Below are 4,004 nucleotides of genomic sequence, written 5' to 3'. Positions count from 1 at the left end.
CACAGTTGCAAAGTATCTTAATGCCACATGATCCTAGAAATATTCTTAGATTTCAACACGGATACTGAACACATCCGTCCACTAGATCTAAAGCGGGGGGGAGGGGGGGGGGTGTCTGCTCTACTCCTGCAATCCATCATACTCTTACAGCATTAGTGCAATCCATCATACTCTCACAGCATTAGTGCTCAGATTATACGAAGTATTAGTGCACTCCATCATACTCTCACAGCATTAGTGCTCAAATTATACGAAGTAGATTAGATGCGCATTGAAGCATTGTTCCCTGCCATCAAACGCATCCTACAAACATTGTACTTGACTGATTATATGAATATAAATCCAAGTGTACAGTGACTGGTCTGTGCTTATCAAACGCATATAAACAGCACTAAACTTATGACAGAATTGTGTGGAAAATCTGGTGGCTAATCAGATAACATGTGGCATTACATGTGCTACTGCATTTAAGGCATCATTCGGCACCTGACACCATCCAAACGATCAGTATAGTTTCCCCTTCTACACCAGGGATGACCTCTCCAAGATCTAAACTCAGAAACAGGGGAGCCCTCACACCATTCAAAAGGTATGTTCTAGTATTGCTGTAACACCTCCCAGTATGTGTCCAATATGTATGTACTTCATGTTTTTGGCCTCACGCGCCTGCCATTGGCATCTGAACCGTCCAACCCAGGCACCCATACAGCAGCCCTTCGGTTCACGACTGTTGGAACACCCACACCTGCTTCATCATCGACTCCAGCCACAGCTTCCAAAAGCTCCGATTGCAGAGAAGGACAGCTCTCGCGAAGATACTCATAGCCATCAGACATCATTACAGCTATCAGACCAACATAAAAAGAAATCAGCCTTACTAAATGGTTCACTTCAAGAAAACGACAAAAGAATACAAAGTATACCAGCTAGATTGGCTGCTGCGAATTTTAAGCAGACAGCTTTGAGCTGTGTAGAGTGATGTTGCTCTGCCAAAGCCAGTGTTGTAGCCACAGTCTGCACACCGACTTCTTCACATAACCTTGACTCACACAAGGACCTTAGGCGATCCAAACCATATCTATCAGCAGCAGCTAGCAGATGCTGAGCCATCAGTGCAGAAAAGGCTTCCTCTGAATCACTGTCATCAGATTCAGGAAGAGAATCTGTGTAGATGAAGTGTAACATAGCCTGCGGCCGTGCAAAGACCCTGTTAATAGACAGCCCCAACATCCCATAACCTCACACCAGCTTACACTGGCCACTGCACAGTATGATGGAACAAAAAAGCAAGCAGCTCAAGAGCAAGGGAGTGTTTCTCACCTTGAAAACATACGCTTCCATCTCTTGAACACGAACCACATTGTTGGCCTTCTCTCGCAAGGGCCCAAACAGCTGGGCATTGAGAACAGGTGAGCGTGCAGCCAAGACAAGCTTATGAGCACGGAAAGTCTCACCGTCTACTTCAAAGGTGACGTCAGTGGCCTCCCCGCTCTCTAGCAACTTCCCAAAATGCAGCCCTAAATCAGACTCAGGTACATTAATAGAGTACAGCTTTGGCCCTTGAGTTGCTGAGACCACCACACCAACGGTGCATGTGACGGCAAGGCAGTCATTTCTGAGAAAATCTGAGGTCTCAAGCACAGCTCGTCTTAGGAAACGTTTATACCCCCTGCAGGACAAAGGACACCCTAAAGCCATTAACAGATGGAACCAAACAGAATTTCTGGGCCAGACCAACCACAATGACAACAAACAAGGTGTTCACAAAAAAGGCTCCATAGCTAATGAAACCCTTGTTAAAATCATGACGCTATTAATTATCTCAGAAAACAAACCTGAAAATTTTCTATTTAGATTTCTGATCATGTTAGAAGAACCAGACTTCATGGTCAGATGTAAGATGTTCTGCCTAGAGCCTAGAACGAGAACCAGGTTCATGGTTAGATGTAACATGTTCTGCCTAGTGAAAATTTTATTGGCATTCTTTTAGTGCACAAAGGAGAACTTCTTCAAGCTGTACGTTTGCATCCCTGTCCTCAAAGCAAGAATCATCTCGTGAATTACAGGGCTGACTTTTTCAAGGGTACTTCTAGGGAGCTGCGTGTGTAGAGAGAGAGAGAGAGAGAGAGAGAGAGAGAGAGAGAGAGAGAGAGGGGTACTACTGAGGATCAAGAAGGGGCTAGGCTAGGGCCTTGCAAATTCTCATCTTCTAAACACTGGCCCTAGCCCCTTCTTGCTCCTCAGTAATACCTTGCATGATTCTCTCTCTCTCTCTCCACGCCGTTGTAGAGATGACGCTTGCTTCAAGGAGGAATGGCAATATAGAGCTTCTCCTTTGTCCAATCAACACGTCCTTAAACATTCTCCAACATAACATGCACGTAGAAGATACTACTTAAAGAACGCCAAGAAGATAATTCCTCCAGGCAAGAACATCCTTGTATCTGTCCAGGAAGCCTGGTTCTCCATCTCACAAAGATCTGCCCATAAGGCAGGCAAATGAACCTAGAGAGTTAGGCGATGAGAATGACATAGAAAAGAAAAGAAAGTGGGGCCTAAGCATACACCGAACCAAGGTTCCTGCAAAACGTAACCATGATGTAGGGCTTCCTGCAAACCCTAACCATGAGGCTGAGGTTCCTGCAACCCCTAATACCATGAAACCCTAATGTTCCGGCTAACCCTGATACCACAAGGCTCCTGCAAACCCTAACACAAGACGCCTGGCAGCCCGACCACAAGAATCCTGCAAACCCTTACACAAATCTTCCGAAGACCTTACAATCAAAGAGCAGAAGAGAGTTCCTGGAACACATTGCACAGGTGAAAGATGCATACCACATGCTGCCGCGGTACTTCAAGGTGTAAGGACCACTCTCCAGCGAGCGATCGAAGTGGCTGTGGACCTTATGCTTTCCCTTTCCACTCTGGTCGAGAAGGGTGAGCTCGAAGAGGGCTCTGACATCGGTGCCCTCGCTGGCGAGGGCGATGAAGACAGAAACATAGAGGGAGTTGTCTTCTGCATTCTTGCCATCGGGGTAGAAGTAGATCGCCCACTGGTAGCCTCCCACTGTGAAGGTGTCGCTGGTGATGTACTTGCCCACCCCCATGCCCTTGGCAAGGGAGTAGCCGCTGATGGTGAAGTTGTGCGAGCCATTGATCGTCTCTGTGACAGAGCTTGAGAAGGAGGAAGGTGTGGCTATGGCGGTGGTGGCCTCTGCTGCTGGCGGCCTTGCCCCTCCTCCTGCTAGTGGTAGTGGTAGAGGTAGCCGCGCCATGTCTCTGCCGAGCTTGATGTTATTCTATGTCTTTGATGTGTGTATATATATATATACGTTACACTTCCTACAAATTAGAACAACCAAATTTTAAAAAATATCTCCACACAAATTTTAAATTTTTAGTGAGAAAAAATGTTTGGGATCAATTTTTTTTGTGAAATTGTTGGATCTTTCAAGCAAGAGGTTGCAAGTTCAAACCCCACTCTCAGCATGGTGTTGCGGCATCTTGTAGATGATCTATATATAGTCGTCCTATGTGCGTGTTTTGCACTGTACACTTGCAGTGCACATTTCTCTTTTTTTTTTTGTAATACTGAAGAAATCTTCTTTGAATATCGACACATTACAATCTCACTTTTTTTAATTTTTGTGCAAATCGATATAATTTGGTCATGAATATTTTTCTTGTTTTCATTCTCATCACTTTCTAAGTCATTGAGCTTAGTTGGCTCATTTCTTCATCTAACAAATTGTATTTTCATCACTTATTTCAATGGTGTCCTTTGTTTTAATTTTCACATTCTTCCTTGTCTCTTCCATTTCATCTATACATACCTTAAATCTTCTTCTTCCATTTCATTAGCTCTCCACAAGTTAATGGACCAATCTAATCTAAGTTGTGATGTATCATATTGGAGATAAAAATATCATAGATGTCCTTCATCATTCTTGAGGATGGATAAACCATTGATCTCCATAAAGCATTTATTTTCCCTAACTCCA

The 4,004-nt window shown here is 44.3% G+C and overlaps 1 protein-coding gene across 1 annotated transcript; it reads right to left on the bottom strand.

Moving 5' to 3' along the window:
• Positions 1 to 221: 221 nt before the first annotated feature.
• Positions 222 to 3,319, bottom strand: LOC147603722 (BTB/POZ and MATH domain-containing protein 1-like). The gene is made up of 4 exons (XM_086795883.1): positions 2,839 to 3,319; positions 1,321 to 1,669; positions 924 to 1,188; positions 222 to 844 (listed from the first exon to the last, which is right to left on the bottom strand). The coding sequence occupies exons 1-4, from the start codon at positions 3,276 to 3,278 to the stop codon at positions 645 to 647; spliced, it is 1,254 nt and encodes a 417-aa protein (XP_086652009.1). The 5' UTR covers positions 3,279 to 3,319; the 3' UTR covers positions 222 to 644.
• Positions 3,320 to 4,004: the final 685 nt, after the last annotated feature.

This window comes from Cibotium barometz, chromosome 63 (assembly GCF_041138505.1).
Source record: "Cibotium barometz isolate CiBa-2024 chromosome 63, ASM4113850v1, whole genome shotgun sequence".
Taxonomy (NCBI): domain Eukaryota; kingdom Viridiplantae; phylum Streptophyta; class Polypodiopsida; order Cyatheales; family Cibotiaceae; genus Cibotium; species Cibotium barometz.
The sequence above is the reverse complement of the archived record's forward strand: the minus strand, read 5'-3'. Positions and strand labels throughout refer to the sequence as shown.

Bases quoted from the DNA above. Each gene is read 5' to 3' on its own strand.
- LOC147603722 (XM_086795883.1), bottom strand. From the start codon at position 3,278: ATGGCGCGGCTACCTCTACCACTACCACTAGCAGGAGGAGGGGCAAGG. The intron at 1,189-1,320 runs GTGAGAAACACT...GCACGGCCGCAG, and splicing joins TGGAAGCGTATGTTTTCAAG to GCTATGTTACACTTCATCTA. The intron at 845-923 runs GTATACTTTGTA...TTGGTCTGATAG, and splicing joins CGCAGCAGCCAATCTAGCTG to CTGTAATGATGTCTGATGGC.